The 22638-nt window shown below is 43.4% G+C and overlaps 1 protein-coding gene across 4 annotated transcripts in view; it reads left to right on the top strand.

The window, feature by feature from the left end:
* The window catches only part of SACS (sacsin molecular chaperone), a 234169-nt gene that overhangs the window by 130006 nt on the left and 81525 nt on the right, over positions 1–22638 (top strand). For 3 of the 4 annotated variants that reach the window (XM_043504295.1, XM_038388880.2, XM_038388864.2), the window contains one exon: positions 16729–16879. In XM_043504295.1, the coding sequence (XP_043360230.1) occupies positions 16729–16879 (151 nt within the window). Of the gene's footprint in view, positions 1–15778; positions 16104–16728; positions 16880–22638 lie in introns of those variants that run through there. The other variant, XM_038388918.2, reaches the window with a different exon arrangement.

Here is a 22638-nt window from a genome sequence, read left to right as displayed (position 1 = left end):
ATTTGATTCCTGAATTAATGGTGCATTAGAAAGGAGTGAGAAATGTTTCTTCTTAATGTTATGGTTAGTCTGATTTTACTTTGTTCATAGTTTTATATTTCAGTTTTAATTTTTTTAAACTTTATTTTTGTTTGCGTATGTATTTTGTCACAATTAATTATGATTATTTGTTGTTTCCTTGTGAACTCTGTAAAACTTAAGTGCAAATGATATATTCTTCAGTATTAAGTGATTAATTCAAAATCAAAAATTGTCTATCCCTCATTAATCTGATTCGCAAGAAATAGAGAACACAGCTATTCAAATACAAAGCTTGTAAGCTAGAAATATCCCCAGCCTTCTAAGCTGACACCAAGGACTGAAGTAGAGCCAATCTCTCAGACCCCACAATTCCCTGTCCTGAACAATATCCCTAGGGCAGGAGTTATCCCTCCATGTGACCTTAAGAGAGGGAGAGATATACAAGTTTTGGGCATCTGTAGGTAATTTTAAAAATCAGATGAGAGTTGCTTTCTCCACCCTAGATCCTAGAAAGAGTGATGGAAAGAGTGGGGGCCTTTTTTCCTTGGTTGCTGTAGCGTGGTGAAGCTCTCTAAACTTTCTCCTCCCTTCAATTACTGTTATATGTAGAGTCTCATGTAAAATGAAGGAAAGAAAATGGATATCAGTGTTGAAACATTCGTGAATCCAAAAAAAAAAAAAGAAAGAAAAGAGGAAAGTTATCTTTTTATTTTTGTCAGTTAAGACTAATGAATTGATGTCAGAGGTCACCGGGTTGTCTGAACAATGTTGCGAATTCTGTGGTTTGGCTGTGGAGCAGGGGTTACTTTTGCACATGCAGGCTGATTATGCAGAGAAAAGGATATCTGAGACACTACAGCAGGGGTGGGCAAACTTCGGCCAACGGACCGGATGCAGCTCACCAGCCATTTTAAGCTGGCCCTCGAGCTCCCGCTGGGGAGTGGGGTCTGGGGCTTGCCCTGCTCTGGCGCTCCATCCAGGGAGCAGGGTGGGGGCTGCTCCACACTGCTCCCAGAAGCAGCGTCATGGCCCCACTCCGCCACTCCAGCCAGGGAGCAGGGTTGAGGGCTGCTCCATGCTGCTTCTAGAAGCAGTAACATGGCCCAGATCCGGCTCCTATGTGCAGGAGCAGCCAGGAGGCTCCGCTCTGCACTCTGTCCCCACCACAAGCGCCGCTCCCGCAGCTCCCATTGTCTGGGAACTGCGGCCAATGGGAGCTGCAGGGGCGACACCTGTGGATGGGGCAGCACGCAGAGCTGACTGGTCATGGCTCCGCATAGGAGCCGGAGTGGAGACATGGCCACTGCTTCCAGGAGCTGTTTGAGGTAAGCGCCGCCTGGAGCCTGCACCCCTGAGCCTCTCCCCACGCCACAACCCCCTGCCCCAGCCCTGATCCCCTCTCGCCCTCCAAACCCCTCGATCCCAGCCTGGAGCACCCTCCTGCTCCCCAACCCCTCATCCCAGCCCAACCCCAGATCCTGCATCCCCAGCCTGAGCCCTTACCCCCTCACATACCCCAACCCCAATTTTCTGAACATTCGTGGCCCGCCATAAAATTTCTGTTCCCAGATGTGGTCCTCAAGCCAAAAAGTTTGCCCACTCCTGCACTATAGACATCCTGGGCCACAGCATAAGCACTTACAATAATTTGATTCAGTGTCAAAGGGTATTGATTTTAGTCCCCTTTCTCTAGTTCATGGTGGTTAATTGGCTGGGAGCCTCTACCGTGAAAAGAGGTCACCTCTTTGTTTTTCAGAAAGGATTTAATTTCCCTTGGATAAGGCTTTTTTACATGATGAGTGTGTGACCTAGCTGCAGTGTTTCCAAAGTTTCCTTCAGCTTGAGGAATAGGTTTCATACTCATTAGTGCTTCTTTTTCAATCTGAAAGATGACTTTTTTCATGCTAAAGACAGGGCACATGCTTCACTTTTGCATGCAGAGTAAATTACTCAATTTGTATTGTTTAAGAGCAGATTTTTGCATCAAATATTATCATGTCAATAACTTTTAATTCTGTACTTCAGCCTGAAGTACATAATGGACACTAATAAATTATTAAATTAGGGACTTTGTACAACTGAGATGATAAATAACCAGTAATACCAATTATATAATTTATGCCATTTTTTCTGCTCCTTGCAGGTTCTGTGCAGTTTATGCTTTTATGTACATTTATGTTTAAAAAAGCTTCCATTAGACTATTTTTACATTTTTCAGGATTCCCACTGGCATCTCTTTCCTTTTTTTTATTCTAGTATTAAGTAATTTTAATTGCTGCAAAAAATAAAAAAAAATGAATCTTAAAGATTTTGGTAAGGTATTTTACCTTTGATAAAGTATGGATTTGTTGGGCAGAAACAGAAACAATATCTATATGTTCATAATTACAATTATGTGCCAGCTTTTCAAACCTGTGTGTCTGAAGTTAGGCATCTAATGCCCCAATCCTGCACAGCTCCAGACAGATAGACCCTCCCCCCCCACCCTGCACCCACACGGAACCCCTCTGATGACCTTGGGACTTTGCATGGACATAGGGGTTTCCGAGTGTGGAGCACTTTGAAGGATCTATATTTAAATGTTTAAATTGGCACTTAGGCACCGACAAGTTTTCGATGTACTCAGTGGAAAGAAGGGATGGCTTCATGGTTAAGGACTGGAGTGGGACTCAGGAGATCTGGGTTACATTTCTGGTTCTGTCACAGACTTCCTGTGTGGCTTCCCAATCTTGTCCTATCTTGAATGTAATCACTTTAGGACTTAGCCTATCTTTTACTCTGTATTTGTACAGTGCCTAAAACAATTAAGCTCTAGTGTCAGTTGGAGTCTTTAGGAGATACTACAATACATATAATAATAATAAGTAGAGATTTTGAGACTAATTTTAGGCTTTCAACTCTTAAAGCTGTCCCTACATTGTATATATTTGGTACTACTATATCAAGTTATATTTAATGTGGTGGGGTCCCAATTCCAAACGCCCCTTCGCAAACCATCAGAGGCTCCTCTACTTAAATAAAAGAATCAAATAAAAGAAACTTCCTTCTCAGAAAGGCCTCATTTATGTCTTAGGGCTTGTCTTCACTGCAGTGTTAGCTTGAAGCATAGTTCAAGCGTTGCCTCTAACCTGACCCCTATCCGCATACAAAAATTTCTAGCTTGAGTTATGTGGCACCTAAACTCGAGCTAGCTGGCCAATAGGGGGTGTGGTTTGAAGCTTGAGTGCTGCTGTCACTCGAACTAGTAATACAATGAGGATGCTGCTACAGGGTACGTACAACTCTTCAGAAGCCTTATCTTCACTGCTAAAAAAAGGTGTATCTTTTATGTTGGGGTAATTGACATACATGAGCTGTCCTGAGGTAAAAACATAATAAAGGCCAGGGCCTTTAGTTTTGCCATGAGGTAAACAGCTCTTTGCTCCAGGTGTTGACCTTGGTGAGTCTGAGGGGCCACACTGGAGAGTTGCGCATACCCCGTATCCCATAAAATAGTGCACATGTGTTTAGCACTAGGATTTCTGGAGCTTTATCCCAGGGTTCTTAGCACCTCACGAACTGGAAATGGTCTAGCAATTGGTGTGTAGAGTATTATGGGAGAACTTGTCTATCCTTGCTGAACAGCAAGTGGTTTAGCCCACCACATTTAGGGGAGGCTTTTCTGGCTTTTCACATTCCTCACAGCCTATTCAAGCTAGGGAACAAGCCATGGATTTGTTGGATGAGCTGATCCTGCTTGTGGGTGAATTTTTTATGCAATGGAATAGACGTTTGGTGAGACTGTGGGTGGCATTTCAGGAGCAGTTTCTGAAACACGGAAGGTGGTGAGACTTGTGGGGTGATTCATTCAGGGCAGACTGGACAGACATGGTACTTGCTGCAATTGCCATACATTCTGCTTCTAGTGCAGGAGAAGATTGAACTCACACAGTATGGTGGGAACCACATTGTCATAGAGATCTGGAATGACCAGGAACAGCTCTAGAACTTCCACATGAGGAAGCAGACCTTCATGGAGTTGTGTGAGGAGCTTGCTCTGACTCTCTAGTGCCAGAACACTCAATTTAGGGAGGCTTTATTAGTACAGAAGCAAGTTACAATTGCCCTCTGGAGGCTGTTGCAAACCCATGTGTTGTTGGGAAGTTAACTATCAGGGTTGTGGTTGTGGAGGTTTGTGAGGTGATTAATCCTGTGAAATAATAGCTGGCTTTCAAAGAATGGGGTTCCCCTACTGGACTTGGGCTATTTTGATGGCACAGATGCCCCTAATTTTCCCACCAGAAGGAGAAAGCAAATATGTCAATAGCAAAGGGTTCGAATCCCTGCTTCTTCAGGCTTGGGTCAACCACTGAGGCAAGTTCATGAACACCAATATGGGAAGTACAAAAAGGTGCATGATGCCAAAGTGATGAGGAGATCTGGCATTTACATGCTGGAACAAGGAGGGACCTTATTCCTTCCTAATGCTATTGTTATCAAGGGGGTGTTGGTGCCCACTACTTATTTTGGGAGACCCCTCCTACCCAGTTCTGCCATGGCTCATGAAACCATACTTTGACATCAGAGGTCCTGCCAAAGGATCATTCATTGTGGGATGGTGGCAGATTGCACATCTCACAAGCTGAAGGCAAGATGGCACTTACCTACAAAACCATTTGAATTTCAGTGTGGCTGTTTGCAGCCATATGATTGTGGCCCGTTGCACTCTGCAAGGCTAAAGGTGAGTATGTTTGCATGGTGTGGATTCAAGACACTACTGGTTTGCAGATCCAGTATCAGCAACCAGAAAGTGCACTGATCACTTGGGCTGGGTCCAGGCAGGCAAGGTAAATAAGTGATGCCTTGTGTGCCTGCATCCTTGCAACGCAAGTTGATGTGAATGAGCTATGATGCTGTAATGGAGCCCTGTAATGAGGTGATGATTTTAACAGTTTTGATCAATCTGTAATCAATGTTTACTGCTGTATTATACAATTGTCAACTTGTTACAGGTTTTATGCAACTATAGGTTTTGTGGGTTTCATGGGATGTGTGAGATTTTGCAACTTAATTAAAATTTATGACACAACTTCCTAGGTCCACCTTCCTTTACAAGAACCCACACAGCAACCTGTTGTACAACCAAACCAATTTATTACCCAAACAACTGAATAAAAAAAAAGTAAAACCATTACAGGCATAACAGCTGCCTCTTCACAAGTAGAAAGTAACAAGTGTGCTGTGTGAAGAGAAGTGCATATGTGTCTGTGCAAAGCATTCAAAACCAGAATAAAATATTGAAATTATATGAACCCCAAACTCCAAGCCTCACAAGTCAGTCTCACTGATAGTGGAAACAGCTGTCTGTAGATCTCCTCTTATTCTCCTTCCCTCTGGCAGAATGTCTTGCCCGGTTTGCATGTGGCAAAGGGAGTGTAGGTTGCATGGGGATGGAGAGCACAGGGTACATTTGTCCTCTCCAGTCCATAGAGTTGTCAATGGCTCAGCCAACCCTAGAGTTTTCCAGTGCCTGCACTGGCTGCAGGGATGTGGTACCATGGAGGAGATTCTATGGGCCTTGGTGAAGCTGTCAAAGGGTGCAGCTGTGTAGCTGGTTCTGGATCTGTCAGCTGCACCCTGTTAGTCACCAAGTTGATCAGCCTTTCCATGAGCTCCTGTCCTCTATTCCTCTGCTCTTCCTTGATGAGTCTCTCCTCCCTCTGCATGTCCTGCTCCTCTTTCACACTCTGGAGCTCCAGGTACTCTTCACTTGTGCAGACCACACCACCAAACATCTCATCCTTGGCCCTCTTGTGTTTCCCCTGCTTCTGGACAGTCCTGCCCTCCAGCATTCTGGCTCAGAAGGTTGGTCCATCTAAGGTGAAAATGCTTGCCAATACAATTAAGGAGCACATTTTTTTCTTTGTCATTTTAGTACAGGGAGGAAGGAGAGGAATGAATCCCTCCACTTTATGTTTTGCATCAACATAAAGCCAGATTGCAACTTTTTATTATTTTGGAGTGCTTCTCTTACTTCTTTATGCATTGTCTTGTTCATAACCTCCTGCTAACATAGGCAGTCCAAGGATACACTGTGGTAAGAATTATATATTAATTTTTTTTTTAAATTTGCAGGACCCTCCCTTGGCTGAGGGAGGATGGGGTGAAATCGTAAAAAGGGCACTGTTATCAGAATTGGTTCTGACAGTGTTTCAGGCCGGGGAAACCCTAGGAGACGTACATATTTCAGAAGTACCAAAATGGAAAAAGGACGTTGTCCAGGCTAGTGGTGGGATCCCATCTGTTTATGAAAAGGAGATTTTTCAGTTTGTGGTACTGAGCAGCGTATCAACAGGGGGAAAGGTTTAGTAAATTACTATGGTAGCCCTAGCAAGTTTGCCCTAATCAGGAATCTGACTGACTAACTAGAGTTCTAGCTTCTTGAAAATTTTTCAAGCATCATCTGCCAGGAGTGGAGGGAAATTAGAGTGAACATTAACAGGATGCTACACTAAGATGCAGAGGCTTGGTAGCAGCAGTGTGGATTCTGTCCACCAACATAGACCGGGACCCAGGTAGGGTCCTGCAAATGGAAAGAATTAAAAGGACAAGCACTGAGGTCCTAAAGGGACTTTACCAATTTGTACAAGTCCAAGGAATTTATAATCCATGCTGTCTGGGAAAGTGCTCTTCTAATCAAGGTATAATTCTATATCATTACATTAGTGTGACCGAGTTACAGAAGAGCAGTAGTTGCAAAGATATGCATTCATTTCTGCTAAGTCTGTAACCCTTTAATTGTTTTGCATTTTTTTTTAATTGCAAAGATAAGCTGAAAGAGTCACTAGTTATGTGTTTTAATTTTTTCCCCTTCGCTCGGCATTCTTCTTGGAACACACATGCTGACAGGAAGGAACAAGAGGAAAGTAGGTTATGGAAATGTTATGGCTTCCACTGTGACGGAATCCCCAAGGTACAACCTGGGACTGTGGGACCACTGTGCCCCCTTAACTCACTGATCTGGATTGTCTCTCACAATGTCTTACTGGTGACAAGCAGCAAACCTCTCCAGGTGCTGTTACCACTCAGTACAACTGCATTTGCAGTGCCACACCCAGCTAGATTGCATGAATGATCCCAGAGCCTCTCACGAATCACATTGAGAAAGGCACCAGCCAAGTCCCCTTCAGCACCCAGCCTTATACCTCAGGAATATACCATCTTGCACTGCTCAAGATCCTTTCTTGAGCAATTCAAGTTTATTTATTGGTTCACCACTTCATCAATGGAAAGGAGAAATACACCACCCTTTGTAATCTGAGCAGATTTTCCAAGCACTTCAGTCAAACTAACTGGTAAGGATAAACATTAAAATAAATTTATTGATTACAAACAGAAAGATTTTAAGTGATTATAAGTGATAGGCAAAAAGTCAGAGCAGTTACCAAAAGAAAATAAAAGATAAACACGCAGTCTAAATTCTCAACCTTATTAGACTAAGCAATATCTGGACTAAGCAGTTTTTCTCACCCTACTGGATATGCAGATTGGGTACAGTCTTTCATACACAGGCTCTCCCTGTTAGCCTTCGGACCACTCTCCTCAGCTCCAGTGTTCTCGTTGCCTTCAGCGTAGATGGGGGAAGAGACAGGACAAACCATGCAGCCTCTGTCATCTATTTCATATCCTCATTCCATGTGCTTGAAGAAAACAAGTCCAGGTATGTCTGGTGGGCATTGCTGAGTCACCAGGCAAGGTTGAGCAATTCCCCTGGTATGGCCTTATGCGAGTCATTGAATTGTAACTCCCCTTGTTGGACAATGGCTGCTGATGGTTGTTGGACACCTGCCCTGGCATTGGTTAGCTCCCTTGTTTCTGGGAGCTAATATCTGGACAGTTTCCTAACTCTCAGCATATTTTAGTGACAACCAACAACACAATCTTATAATTTCATATGTACTAATGATATACATATTTAGATAGAACAATGGCTTTTAATAGATCATAGCCTTTCCCATAATATCTTACATGACATGCTTTATATGAAATATCACAATTATATACAAATGGTGAATATGGGGGTTACAGGTGCTCCCCTGAGGTATAGAGTGTCACATCCACTCTCAGGCCAAGCAAAACACACTCTATTGCATGCACCATCCTCCATAACGATAGTTTTGTTGAGCATAACCTGTAAATCCCTCCCTTAAAAGTAGATTTTTCATCATGACAATAACAAATATGGCAGGTAACACATACCCAGGCTTCAGTTCAGATACTGACCCTGTGCTGCATACGACCCAGGCTGTTCCCTGGGTCCAGCTGCAGAAATAGACCCAGAATGTCCACAAGCCCAACTGGCTGAACTCTGCTGTCTGTTCCTGAGACTGAGACTCTGCCATGGTCTCACTGCTGCTACCCCCCAATATCCCTCCTCCACTGGTCTGAAAATGAGGCCATCCGAGTTCAGGAGCATGTCAAAGGTGATGGTGGGCTCTGTGCTTGGGACAGTGGCAACCCTGGTCAGGCTCCTCATAGCAGCAGTGAACGCTAACATTGCCAAACTCGCCATTTCCATCCTTGGCCTTGTGGAATAGCTGCTTCATCTGCTCCCTGTACTACCCAGCAGTCTGGTGGATGCCCACATCTCCCAGTCTCTTTGAGATGGTCTCATAGAGATGTATATTTTTGGAGTTCCTGCTATGACCATGGTCTGGAGGCTTCTTGCACCTGAGGTTACTTAGAGCTCCAATGTGCTCCTCCAGCCAGCTAGGAGCATGCTAGCATCTTTTATGGAAGATGGAGCTGGACTGAATTGTTCACAAACTAGAGAAGAATGTGGAAAATGAAATAAATTCCAAGCAAGGGTATGTGAACTGGCAGATAGCAGTGCATAGAGGGTGACTCTGAAGCGAGTAGGCGGAAGGGCAAGAAGATACAGATACAGGATATAGTGGGAATGGCATGGCTTTGAGTGGGGATGATACAGGAGTTTGGACAAAAATGCACAGCACAATATGGGGCAAGCCTGCAGTGTAGACTTACTTTTGAAGTATTAACAGAAAGAATCATTTTGCAGCTGTTATTATAATAGAAAATGGGCCTGAACAATACTTTATATTATAGACAGGAAATGTATGCTATCTACACTACTTACAGCACTACAATCTCTCCCAAAGCAATATTCCAAAGAACAATTTATGAAATTATTTTTATCCTCTATTCTGGTGGTTTGCTCTTTTGCATAATTTGGAACATCAGGCCTTTTTTACTAGTTGTCTGAGCTTATTTGAATAAATAAATCCAGTGATTTTCAGCAATTTAATATTTGTTATGGAGATACATTAACTGCTCCATAATTAGGGCTGTACATAGTTCCTCCCCTGTGGGCCTTAAAAAACTTTAACAGAGCTTTTTGTCTGTCAATGTATGTTAGGGTCAGAGCTGAAAGTAAGTTTTTGCTCAGTAACTCACTAGAAGGTTTTTTTTTGTTTGTTTGGTTTTTTTTATGCGGATTTGTGCCCTGTTGCTCTGCTTTTTATTTTGTATGCACGTTGTAAAGTGAAACAAGATTTATGATCTCTTAAGCACTCTCCACTGGTATTTGTAATCTGCCATCAAGAAGGTAGCTTATGTTAAAATATAAATAGTTATTGCTCCCTTATGTCAGTTATATGTAACTGAGACAGCAAAAAACATGTAATGGAAAGGAAAAACTATTGCTGGCCATTGCCCTTAAATCTTTTTAGTAGTAGTAGTAGTACTTCTAATGCATCCATACTTTTAGTATTTGGGCCTGGATACATACATTTAGAAATGCATCAGCTCCCTAAAGGAAGGGGAACAAAGCTTCCAACTTCATAATATATTTTATCTGTGCCACAATCACTTAGAGGTGGCTCAGCATCTGAATGTAATGGAACCATATGATGTTATGATGAGTGCATGCAGACTGGGACTATTGATTACACATAAAATGGAGTAACCCATGATAAATGTTTTCAGCAAAAAGATTTAAATTATGTAACAAACCACGTAAAAGCCAGAAACCTTATTTGAATCAGACATTTTCACAACCCAGATTCTCTCCTTTATTATTAAAAGTAAATATACCACAAATGTAATCTTTATGATTTTCCTTTCTTTTTTTCCTTTAAGAAAATGAGCATTCTCATTTGTTTGCTGTTACTGAAGCAGTTCAAGTAAGGCATAACTTAGATCCAAATTCTGCCTTCATGCATCTTCACTTCCACTTAACTGCAGTCAGTGGGGGTCCACAGGGAATAAATAAGGGCAGAATTTACCCCAAAAATGATCTGGCTTTGTATGATCAAAACTAATGGTTTGATTACAACTTTTTCCAGTCTTTTCCCTAAAAAGACTGTATGTGTGTCAGTAGAGAGTGGTAGATTTATTCTAAGGCTTCTTGAAATGAGATTAGTAAACATGGTACTATAGTTTGCTGTTCAGTAAAGCATAAGCCAGACAAAGATTTCACTGATTAGTACAGTCAGTCATCTCTAGTTAATGTGAAATATTTAAACATTCTAATTTTAAAAAAATGCTGTTATAAATACTTAAAGAAATGGCTTAGAAATTAGGTATAAAATAAATGTGCGATGCTTACTGCATTTTAAAAGTTTTTAATTTTGTTAGTAGTGCATTGTCTTAAATCTAAAAGTGGTTGTTGAGTCATTGTTACTTGCCTGCTAACACTGCAGAATCTTAGCAGCCGCAGTTGCTTATCTTTTACTGCACTATGCTTCCTGTTGAATTAGTAACCCAATAATATTTGTTTCTATGGCTCCATTCACTCTTCCTTTCCTCAGACTCCTTCCCATCTGTTTCTGTACAGTAATATCCCTTCTTGCTTGTGGAAGGGACTCACATCTTCCAATGCAGCAGACCCTTGCCAGTGTTCACAGTTGTTCCAGATGAGTATGAATATGCTTAGTCATTTTGAAATCTACAGTTTTCTATTTTAAAGGAAATGGCCATTCTGAGGACTGCTTTCATTTCATTTTATAGCAATATGACAACACTGCAGTGGGCTCTATACATTTTGCATTCATACTCTATGATTTTGTTTCCACATATCTTGATTGTGTTTAATGTCTCCCAGTTTCTATACCACTGGCCAAGCAGAACTCCTTTTTCATAGCCACCCAGTCTTAAAGGAACTGTTCTCCTACATATTTATTTTGAAAATTAAAGTGCGGTTCTACTTTGAAAAGTGACTGTGAAAACCCCATTATGGGATTTTCGTGTTTTATGATCTCAATAATTTCCAAGTCAACTGCACTCAGTTTCTTTTAAATGCCACTCCTGCAGAATTCACCCTGGGTTGTGAGAGTCCAATTGGTTCTTTCCTTCTCATATAATATATGATCTTCAGTAATAAAGGTTCTGCAAGCCAAATTTTACTCGTGTGACCCATTATCTTCAATGGGTTTGCACAGTGCAATGATTTAGTAAACAATTTTGTTGATGGTGCACAAGGAGTAGAATTCCATTCATGCTTCCAAAGCTGTGTTGTCTCTGCAGTGCTAACAGGAATAAAAACCAGTAAAAAATTATTTTGTCACTAAAATCAGAAGATAGTATAGAGTACATACCAGGAGTACTTCTGAGTTAGAAGGTACAGTTTTTATAGAGTCACGTTTCAGGGATGAGTCACTATTTAAAGATGTCTATTCATTATTACATTTCAGGGAAAAAGAAAAGGAGGACTTGTGGCACCTTAGAGACTAATAAATTTATTTGAGCATAAGCTTTCGTGAGCTACAGCTCACTTCATCAAAATAAATTTGTTAGTCTCTAAGGTGCCACAAGTCCTCCTTTTCTTTTTGCGGATACAGACTAACCTGGCTGCTACTCTGAAACCTGTCATTATGCAGGGAAAAAGAGTTAATCAATCATTATTGCCAACATGCAAAAAGATAAGGAGCTTGGTTACAGATAATTGAATCAGCAAAAAGAATTAGCAGTTTGTATCTTCCTAAGAGCAGATGAACTGTACCAATCCATGGATGAAGACTTGTCATTTCTGAAGCAAACTTCAAATCCAAGCTCTGTCCTGAGAATACTAACCGATTGTATTCTGCATAAGCAAATGCATTAACTTCTCTAGATCTTGTTATGCTTTTTTTCATAGCTCTTTTTCTGTGTGTATTTTTGCCCTTCAAGAGCCAGGATAATTCCAGGCTGATGCTGCCTATACATCTTTCTTCTGGGTGAGGGCTCATGGTCTGTTGACAGAGACCACAGAGGATGTCCGGTAGCCTTTGGCTGCCTAAAATAATGATGTTAGAAGATGGTTAATGAGTGTTTGAAGAAAATAGAAAGAGGTGGAGAAAAGGGAACATTTGAGGGAAAATGGAGTAAGAGGAGAAGAGGTGAATGTTTTGGTACTATGGAGTGAGAGAGGGTAAATGAGAGGCGATGGAGAATGGGAATAGAAACTGGAAGGTTAATGTCCATAAACATTCAGGGTCAGTGAAGTGACAAAAGGCTGGGAAATGAGGCCCCACATTGTGATTTTTGTTGTACAAGTGAGTGTCCCTTATTGTCCTTCATTTTGGGAATGTGTGCTCCACACCATGGAGCTGGCATGCCGAGAAGTGTATAAGACCTCAAAACCACTGTGAAATAAGTCAGTGTCATTTCATTTTACAGATGAGTAAACTGAAGTACAGGAAGGTTAAATGACTTTTTCAAGATCTATGTCAGCGTCAGAGCGAGGAACAGAATTTAGGAGTCCTGCAGTGCCCTCTCCAATCACGAGATAACACTGTCATTCCAATTCTAAAAATCTACAACTGGAAAGTATATCTATTACAAACAGTTTATTTTATTGCACTATGTATATTGCACTATAAGTATCAGCTTGTGTCAATGAAAGCATTATAAAATTGGCCATGCCTAGCCAGCAATTTTGTCTGTCCTGTTTGTTGCTTTGCAGCTCTTATTTTAAAAAATGCATAAAGACAACTAGCTGATGACACCAATATTCTTACAAAGCAATAGAATTGTTGCAGATTTTGTATAAGACTTAAAATTGAGATTCTGAGTGCTTGTTATCAGTCCACATCCCATAGCAATTTACATGAGTAGGTTTCTTTGTTAACTAAAGTGTCCCGGACAAATTCCACCTCAGGAAATTATATTCCACATATGTAAATTACATTGAGTTAAGCCGTGTCCACACCGCGCTATGTTGGCGGGAGATGCTCTCCCACTGACACAGTTTTTGCCTCTCGCGGAGGTGGAGTAATTATACCGACAGGAGAGTGCTCTCCTGTCTGCATACCACGTCTTCACCACACGTGCTACAGCAGCGCAGCTACATCAGTGCAGCCTAAAGGGGCCTAAAACTGCTGGATATGGCCACCAAAGATTCTGTCTTTTCCAAGGGACTTCACTGGGTGGTATAGAGCCAGCGTAGCAGTTCTATGCCATTCACTATAAATAAAGCTACGATTTTGTCACTGAAGTCGCGGAAGTCATGGAATCCGTGACTTCCAAAGACCTCAGTGACTTCAGCCCTGGTGGCTGGGAGCTGCAGGGTCCCGCTGTCTCCTGCAGCGGCAAGGAGCTGTGAGGTACCCCTGCCGCCTGAGGCAGCGGGCCTCCAAGCTCCCAGCCGCTGCTGACAGGGAGGGTACCTCACAGCTCTTGGCCGCTGTGGTGGCAGGAGGAACCCCGTAGCTCCCCACCAGCTGCGGTAGCTGGGGGACCCCTGCAACTCCCCGTTCGCCGCCGCAGGGCAGGGGGACCCTGGCAGCTTTCCTCTGCTACGGCCGGGCCGTGAGACCCCCGCAGCCCTCGGCTGCCATGGGGGAACAAGGGGACTCCCGCAGCTTCCCACTGCGGTGGTGGCAGGGAGATTCTCACAACTCCCCACCGCTGGAGAGGAGGAAGGGGGGACCCTGGCGCTCTTAGTTCCCATGGGTGGTTGGGGCCCCAGAGCTTGCAGCCACCCCGCAGCTGCCTAGTCCCTTCCCATTGTATCTTGGATATTTTTAGTAAAAGTCAGGGGCAGGTCATGGGCTTCCATGAATTTTTCTTTGTTGCCTGTGACCTGTCCCTGACTTTTACTAAAAATATCCATGACAAAAATCTTAGCCTTACTTATAAGTTTTTCACTGTAGGGGTCCTAACTAGAGTATTGTTGCACTCTGGCTTTGCTTGATTGCTGGAACAGCCTCTTGAGTCCGGTCTAACATATGCTTGAGCAAGGATATGAGGTAAAGCGACCTTTGCCATCCCTCCTCCCCCCTTCATATACTGAGTTTATCTTGGTTAGAACTGATAATCAGATATGCTTCTACAGATACAGATTGTGTATACAGTGTAGATTCTTTTGAGGAGGAGGATTTTAAAGTGTTGCAGGCTCTCTTACACTGGGAATGGTAAAAGTCAGGGGCAGGTCTGCTTTTTTGCAGCATGTATTACAGTCTGGGGGGATAAGGAGGATTTTGCCCTGTACCATGTTGTGTTGGGATGGAATGGGTTGGGGGAATTTTGCTGTCTGTGTTTCAGTGTTGCAGTGTGTTGGGATGGGAAGGAGTTGGTTTTACTGGATGGGTTGCAGTCTATTGGGAATGGTGGGTAGGGAATTTTGCTGTACGTGTGGGAATAAAGTCTGTAGGAATAAAGAGGGTTTTGCTCCATGTTGTGTCAGACTGGGGGGACAAGTGGAGTATATTGCTGTGTTGTGTTGGTGTGAGGAATGGGAAGGATTTTGCTGTGTGTGCCACAATCTGTGGGGATGGGGGAGGATTTTGCTGTGAGTTATAGTCTGTGGGGATGCAGGGAGTTGAGTGTGAGTTTCAAAGTCTGGGAATGGGCAAAGACGCTGCTGCAAGTGCTGCTGTCTGTGGGGATGGAGGAGAATTGTGTGGTGTGGGTCACAGTCTGTGGGGATGGGGAGGATTTTGCTCTGGGGGGGGTGTGACAGTGGGGATGATGATGAGGATTTTGCTGTTGGGGGGTGTGTGACTGTGTGGGGATGATGAGGAGGATTTTGCTGTTGGGGGGTGTGTGACTGTGTGGGGATGATGAGGAGGATTTTGCTGTTGGGGGGTGTGTGACTGTGTGGGGATGATGAGGAGGATTTTGCTGTTGGGGGGGTGTGACTGTGTGGGGATGATGATGAGGATTTTGCTGTTGGGGGTGTGTGACTGTGTGGGGATGATGAGGAGGATTTTGCTGTTGGGGGGGTGTGACTGTGTGGGGATGATGAGGAGGATTTTGCTGTTGGGGGGGTGTGACTGTGTGGGGATGATGAGGAGGATTTTGCTGTTGGGGGGGTTTGACTGTGTGGGGATGATGAGGAGGATTTTGCTGTTGGGGGGGTTTGACTGTGTGGGGATGATGAGGAGGATTTTGCTCTTGGGGGGGTGTGACAGTAGGGATGATGAGGAGGATTTTGCTGTTGGGGGGTGTGTGACTGTGTGGGGATGATGATGAGGATTTTGTTGTTGGGGGGTGTGTGACTGTGTGGGGATGATGATGAGGATTTTGCTGTTGGGGGGGTTTGACTGTGTGGGGATGATGAGGAGGATTTTGCTCTTGGGGGGGGGTGTGACAGTAGGGATGATGAGGAGGATTTTGTTGTTGGGGGGTGTGTGACTGTGTGGGGATGATGAGGAGGATTTTGCTGTTGGGGGGGTGTGAGTCTGTGGGGATGGTTGCTGTGATGTGTGTGTGTGTGTGTGTGTGTGCGCGCAAGGGGGAGGATCTTGTTGTGTGAAGTGTGTGTCTCACGCTCAGCCCGGGGAGAGGAGCCGTTTGTCTCACGCGAGGGCAGTTCCCTGTCCCCGGCAGCCTGGTTTCCTTGGCAGCGGGCGGTGGCTGGGGTGACAGCCGCCTCCCCGGCACGGATCTCTGTGTTGGCCCGTCCCCGCTGGGGGCCGCCCGTGCTCAGCCCCGCCCCCTGGCCATGTGTGGAGCCGCGGCGGGGACAGGGCCCGGCGGGTGCCGCCGCTCACGGTTCTTTGCGTCCGCGGCCGCTAGGCGCGAGCTTGGCGGGTTCCAACCGCCCCCGAGCGGCCGACGCGCCCGGCCGCTGCCTCGCGGAGTGACCGCGGCCGCGGGGGGATGTGAGTGCGGGGCAGGGCGGTGGGTCTGGGGGCCGGGGGCCGGAGTGGGAGGCGGCTCCCCGAGCGGGGCCCTCCGGCCGGGTGCCACTTCGGCGACTCCTCCCCGCCCGAGCGCGGCGGCTGTTGCCCCGGCTGGCGCAGCCCCACAGCGGCAGGGAGCGCTGGGGATCCCCGGAGCCTTCGCCATCCCCATCACCCCGCCCGCGCCTCCAAGGCCAACGCGTCCTCTCACGCTCAGAGCTTCGTCCTCTCTCCCGAGAAGCGGCGTCTGTGCCCGCCAGGGCCCCGGCCTGTCGGTGCCTCCCTGCGGCTCAGCGCTTGCAGGGGAAGCCCGGGCTGACGCTGCCTGGCTGAAGAGGTGGAGGATGTAGGGTGGCTAGATAGCAAGTGTGATAAACCAGGACCCTTTTATTGGGGAAGGCGGGTGGGGTGTAGTTGTGTATGTAAGACAAAGCCACTAATAGGGAGACGGTGCTCATAATAGCGGGCTGGCTGTGTGGTCAACCTAGGGGCCTCCTGGGCCCGCTCCCGCCCTCCTCCAGCTGGGCACGGGTGAGCTGGTGACAGCCGGAGCTCTCTCCTGTCACTTCCCACGTCCCGGAGCTCCTCTGCTTGTGTTCCGCAGGTTGGCCAGGGTGACCGTGCTCCATGACTGCCTGGGCTGCAAGACATTCGAGGTGCCTCCTTCTGCGGCGGTCAGACACATAAAGGCATTAATTCATTCAGAAACTGGGTTTCCTGTCGCTGAGCAGCAGTTGTGGCACCTTGGGAGAGAGGTGAGTGTCCTTCTGGGACGTGTGCCTGGCTGATATGCCCTTTACAGGTTGCCTTGGAGCATCCCTGCTTTCCCTGATGAAGATCATGCAGAACTGAAATGTTTAAAGCATTAAATATAATATGTGCATGCATGAAGTAGCCGATCACAAGGAAAGCATTAAGATAGTTGGTTGATAATTATTTATATTAGAGGAGCATCTGTAGCAGGGTGGATTTGATTGAAATCAAATTGATTTAAATCATGATTTAAATCACTCGTCAAAAAGACTCAATTTAATCATGGATTTCTACATAAAAGTGCATTCTTGTTGGTAGTTATAACCTTAATACAACTCAGAGATAGATGTAGGTTTCATTTTTAGAAGGTACACACTATACATTTTTAAGTGATTTATTTTGTAAACTTTTCAGATTAGTTTTACAGCTATATCAGAAAATGAATGATTGTTTGGTTATTTCATTTACCAAAGGTAATTGAAGGAGATATTTATGAAGTCATTGGGAGGTGAACTGTCTCCAATTCAACAGGTTAATCATTAATATTTTGAGGATTTTTTTGCCATGCTGTATTAGGAGGAGAACATCACCAGACAGACATGTAAATTGTTTTATTTAACTAAAACAATAATTTAAGTATTCTGGATTATTTTCTTCAACAGCAAACATAATATTTTAACAAAACAAGCATATGAATTTTTGAATTTAAACATTCAAGTTTTTTAAAATCAGGTTTGTTTTTCTTAAAATCATTTTTAACTAAATGAAGGACATAAATCCACACCATGTAGCAGTCAAGCATAGGAGTTTATTACGTATAGCGCAGACGGAATGTTACCTCACTTATTAGGCTCAGAGACACTGTCAATTAATTGATTACAATGGAATATATGGATTTTCCATGGGCAGGGAAAGTGACGGGGTAGGCAGTCCCACACCCCTGGATAGGTCTAGCTGCAAGACATGATAGCACAGTAGCCAATGGTCAAAAGGTTACATAATGTCTCTGCCCATGGTCTCAATGTTATAAATTAACATTTAGCATTTAATTAATACTTTAATAAATGTACTAGTATAGAATATATGTTGGATTCAATTTGGGGTCCATAGGAATGAAGTAGCTCCTTTGATTGTCCAACAGATACATATCTAGGGGTAGGAGTACTTGTGGCATCTTAGAGACTAACAAATTTATTTGAGCATAAGTTTTCATGAGCTACAGCTCACTTCATCGGATGCATTCAGTGGAAAATACAGTGGGGAGATTTATACACACAGAGAACATGAAACAATGGGTGTTACCATACACACTGTAAGGAGAGTTTCAGAGTAGCAGCCGTGTTAGTCTGTATTCGCAAAAAGAAAAGGAGTACTTGTGGCCCTTAGAGACTAACAAATGTATTTGAGCATAAGCTTTCGTGAGCTACAGCTCACTTCATCGGATCCTTTGTAAGGAGAGTGATCACTTAAGATGAGCTATTACCAGCAGGAGAGCAGCGGAGGGGGAAGAAAACCTTTTGTAGTGATAATCAAGGTGGGTCATTTCCAGCAGTTGACAAGAACATCTGAGGAACAGTGGCGATGTGGGGGGGAATAAACATGGGGAAATACTTTTACTTTGTGTAATGACCCATCCACTCCCAGTCTCTATTCAAGCCTAAGTTAGTTGTATCCAGTTTGCAAATTAATTCCAATTCAGCAGTCTCTCGTTAGAGTCTGGTTTTGAAGTTTTTTTGTTGAAGAATTGCCACTCTTAGGTCTGTAATCGAGTGACCAGAGAGATTGAAGTGTTCTCCAACTGGTTTTTGAATGTTATAATTCTTGATGTCTGATTTGTGTCCATTTATTCTTCTACGTAGAGACTGTCCAGTTTGACCAATGTACATGGCAGAGGGGCATTGCTGGCACATGATGGCATATATCACATTGGTAGATACACAGATGAACGAGCCTCTGATAGTGTGGCTGATGTGATTAGGCCCTATGATGGTGTCCCCTGAATAGATATGTGGACAGAGTTGGCAACGGGCTTTGTTGCAAGATAGGTTCCTGGGTTAGTGGTTCTGTTGTGTGGTTGCTGGTGAGTATTTGCTTCAGGTTGGGGGGCTGTCTGTAAGCAAGGACTGGCCTGTCTCCCAAGATCTGTGAGAGTGATGGGTCGTCCTTCAGGATAGGTTGTAAATCCTTGATGATGCGTTGGAGAGGTTTTAGTTGGGGGTTGAAGGTGATGGCTAGTGGCATTCTGTAATGTTCTTTGTTGGACCTGTCCTGTAGTAGGTGACTTCTGGGTACTCTTCTGGCTCTGTCAGTCTGTTTCTTCACTTCAGCAGGTGGGTATTGTAGTTGTAAGAATGCTTGATAGAGATCTTGTAGGTGTTTGTCTCTGTCTGAGGGGTTGGAGCAAATGCGATTGTATCGTAGAGCTTGGCTGTAGACAATGGATCGTGTGGTGTGATCTGGGTGAAAACTGGAGGCATGTAGGTAGGAATAGCGGTCAGTAGGTTTCCGCTATAGGGTGGTGTTTATGTGACCAACACTTATTAGCACCATAGTGTCCAGGAAGTGGATCTCTTGTGTGGACTGGTCCAGGCTGAGGTTGATGGTGGGATGGAAATTGTTGAAATCATGGTGGAATTCCTCAAGGGCTTCTTTTCCACGGATCCAGAGGATGAAGATGTCAGCAAGTAGAGTAGGGGCATTAGGGGACGAGAGCTGAGGAAGCGTTGTTCTAAGTCAGCCATAAAAATGTTGGCATACTGCTAGTAATAGCTCATCTTAAGTGATCACTCTCCTTAGAGTTTGTATGGTAACAACCATTGTTTCATGTTCTCTGTATATATAAATCTCCCCACTGTATTTTCCACTGAATGCATCTGATGAAGTGAGCTGTAGCTCACGAAAGCTTATGCTCAAATAAATTTGTTAATCTCTAAGGTGCCACAAAGTACTCCTTTTCTTTTTGCGAATACAGACTAACACGGCTGCTACTCGGAAACATATCTAGGGGTAAAAGCAAAGAAACAGTGAAAGTATATGGCAATAAAGATTGCCTTTCAAGTTGCTTATTTGTCTTTTAAGGCAGGCATTGGTTCCTGGGAAAGGAAGGTAGGAGGAGGCCATATCTTATATTGACCTGTTACAACCTTTTCATAAATTCAAGGTTGGATGTGTGGGAAGAACATCTCCCTACAGAAGAAACTAGCACAACAGAAACAGGGCTTCTTTGTTCTATTTCCAACTTTGAATAAGACACAATTATTGCCCCCAACATCTGGCGTTTTGCTGACCAGTCATGTCTTAGCAAAAGCAAGCTTATCTTTGGTTATTTTGCTTTTTCTTAGCAATTGTTAGGCCTCTGACCTCTTGACCAAACTCTGGACTTTGAGCCTGTACACAAATCCATATACCAGGTTATTACATCAGCAGTGGATTTTAACCCTTCACTAAAATAGATAAATTAAATATTAAAAAAAAAAAGTTAAATCGACTATGTCAGCCAGGTCAACATGAGAAACTTAAAATATTGGCTTCTGCAGCTAACTCAGTCGTCTTCATCTTAATTTTCCTGTTTGTTCATAATCTGGAAAAGAAAAACAAGCTTTCCTGCTTTTTCAGGTCCCAAATGATTTCTCAATTTGGAATGAATTAGTCCAAAGGAAGAAAATATGTTTTCTACACCGGCAAAAGAAGCTATTGCTGTTAAAAGTGACATTATCACTTTAACAGTCTCTGAATCCAAGTGCTTAAGTGACTTCCACCAGTTCACTGGTGTGACTTTCTTTAAAACATCATCAGCAAACATATATTTCTTGAGTGGTTCACCCTTAGCTCTGAAGTTTATTATAGTTGGCATTATGGAGAGATGATTGCTGGATGTCCATGTCCATGTCATAGCCGACTCCTCTTCTTCAGCAGTTAAGGTTTGACCTTGGTACCGAGTATTGAGAATATTTGCGACAAAATGAGCTGGAGATAATGCTTGTCCCATTCTTTTTTTTAATGCTTGTAATTTAACTTTGTCATTGCATATTTCTCTTTTTAAGATCTCACTCAGTTCCTTCCAAATTTCAACAGCATCAGCAATAAAACAGCTATTTCCCTGCATTTTGTTCAAGGCTACAGAAAAAGGCTTCAGGGTACTCAGCATATGTTCAACATTTCTCTTAAGCCCAATGTTGAGAACTTTGGCTGTGACAGTGCCATCTATTTTTTCATGATCTTGTTCACAAACTGTCATCAGATTAGGCCAGTTCTTGATATAGTGCTCAAAACAGTCCTCTACTGAGTTCCATTGCATGTCTTCTGGGAGAGTTAGCTTGGTTCCTCTCACATTTTTCAGAGCAGCTGCTGCAAAGTGGTTGTTATGGAAGTACTTTGCAATTTCAAAAACATTAGCCTTTATTTGTGGAACACTGAAGTTTTTGGCTAGGTGGTGCATCAAATGAGCACTGCAACCGTATGTTATTAGCTTGGGGACTCTCTTCTAAATAACTTCTTCTCATCTTGGATACATCTGCAGCATTGTCTGTGACCAAGCTGCATACTAGACATTTTAATTTTTTTTTCACAGTTTGTTATAGCTTTTACTGCTACTTCTTGTAAGTATTCTGCTGAGTGTGCATTTCTTGATATATCAATTATTTCTGTAAGGAAGACATTCCCTTCTTCTGATGTCACACAAGCACATACAACAGGATCATTGTGGATATTGCTCCACCCATCAAGACTCAGGTTAACAATTTTACCCTCTAGACCTTTTGCACACTGCTCAGTTTCTCTTTCATACACTTTATCCAGCAGTTTGCCTGCAACATCTGCTCTGTTGGGTGTACTGTATCTTGGTCTTAAAGACCGAAACATTATAATGAAATGTGGGTTCTCAATCATACGGAAATGAGAGTTTGTTGCATAAACAAACCCGGCAATTTTCCCACAAATTACCTCTTTTTGTAATCTTCTGGATGATGGAGTTTTTTTTCTTTTTGCTACAGATGATATAATGTTGCTATGTGACATACATGATATGACTGAAACACTTATCATTGGCAGATAACTCTGAAACTATAGAAAATGATGGTGATCTTGAAGGTGGATAGTCTTCAGAATCCTGTATGCTGAGGATGGATTCTCTGAAACAAAATAAGTCAATGCAGTTATTTAATTATTATTACCATACTGCTCATTTACACATTGCATTCATGAAACAGACACAATGAGGAGTCCTTGTGGCACCTTAGAGACTAACACATTTATTTGGGCATAAGCTTTCGTGGGCAAAAACCCACTTCATCGGATGCACGGAGTGAAAACACAGGAGCAGGTATAAATACATGAAAGGATGGGGGTTGCTTTACCAAGTGTGAGGTCAGTCTAACGAGTTAAATCAATTAACAGCAGGATATACCAAGGGAGGAAAAATAACTTTTGAAGTGGTAAGAGAGTGGCCCATTACAGACAGTTCAGAAGAAGGTGTGAGTAACAGTAGGGAGAAATTAGTATTGGGGAAATTAAGTTTGTTTTGTAATGACCCAACCACTCCCAATTTCTCCCTACTGAACATCACCGCACTCCTCACTGCACTGCCCACTTTTAATAATGCCAGTTTGTTTGACTTTATAATACTCTATCATTATGTTTTTAATGACATATTTATGTATTGTCTGTTCAGTGCTCCAAGTGTCCTGGTTAAGAGGTACTTCATATGTAAAATTTTTATCATTATTTCTCTGTGGAAAGGATTTAATCACTTCAGTGTTGTTAT

The sequence above is a fragment of the Dermochelys coriacea genome, chromosome 1 (assembly GCF_009764565.3).
Source record: "Dermochelys coriacea isolate rDerCor1 chromosome 1, rDerCor1.pri.v4, whole genome shotgun sequence".
Lineage (NCBI taxonomy): Eukaryota > Metazoa > Chordata > Testudines > Dermochelyidae > Dermochelys > Dermochelys coriacea.
The sequence above is the reverse complement of the archived record's forward strand: the minus strand, read 5'-3'. Positions and strand labels throughout refer to the sequence as shown.